The 825-nt window shown below is 45.1% G+C and overlaps 1 protein-coding gene across 1 annotated transcript; it reads left to right on the top strand.

Annotated features, from left to right (window-relative positions):
- Positions 1-15: 15 nt before the first annotated feature.
- Positions 16-821, top strand: LOC102765537 (protein NDRG3-like; the record flags this gene model as incomplete). The annotated part of the gene is given in 2 exon segments (XM_015568192.1): positions 16-391; positions 394-821. Coding segments are annotated over 2 exon segments (798 nt in total), but the record flags the coding sequence as incomplete, so codon positions are not given.
- Between the last annotated feature and the right edge of the window lie 4 nt (positions 822-825).

Below are 825 nucleotides of genomic sequence, written 5' to 3'. Positions count from 1 at the left end.
TTCTCTACATTCATCTTCCTCATGGATGAACTCCAGGATGTTCAACTCACAGAGATCAAACCACTTCTAAATGATAAGAATGGTACACGAAACTTCCAGGACTTTGACTGTCAGGAACATGATATAGAAACTCCTCATGGTATGGTCCACGTCACTATAAGAGGCCTACCGAAGGGAAACAGACCAGTTATTCTGACATATCATGACATTGGCCTCAATCATAAATCCTGCTTCAATGCGTTCTTTAACTTTGAAGATATGCAAGAGATCACTCAGCACTTTGCTGTCTGTCATGTGGATGCCCCAGGCCAACAGGAAGGTGCACCCTCTTTCCCAACAGGGTACCAGTACCCCACAGTGGATGAGCTCGCTGAAATGCTTCCTCCTGTTCTTACTTAAGTGTGAAAAGCATCATTGGGATTGGAGTTGGAGCTGGAGCTTACATCCTCAGCAAATTTGCACTCAATTATCCAGAGCTTGTGGAAGGCCCTGTGCTCATTAACGTTGACCCTTGTGCTAAAGGCTGGATTGACTGGGCAGCTTCCAAAATCTCAGGCTTGACAACCAATGTTGTGGACATTATTTTGGCTCATCACTTTGGGCAGGAAGAGCTGCAGGCCAACCTGGACCTGATTCAAACCTACAGACTCCATATTGCCCAAGATATTAACCAAGAAAACCTACAGCTCTTCCTGTGTTCTTATAACGGACGCAGAGATCTGGAGATTGAAAGACCCATGCTGGGCCAAAATGATAACAAATCAAAGACTTTAAAGCGTTCCACTTTATTGATGGTAGGGGACAGTTCACCTGCAGTTGAGGCTG

Source organism: Myotis davidii, unplaced genomic scaffold (genome assembly GCF_000327345.1).
Source record: "Myotis davidii unplaced genomic scaffold, ASM32734v1 scaffold6665, whole genome shotgun sequence".
NCBI lineage: Eukaryota > Metazoa > Chordata > Mammalia > Chiroptera > Vespertilionidae > Myotis > Myotis davidii.
This window is presented reverse-complemented; position numbering and strand designations above follow the sequence as displayed.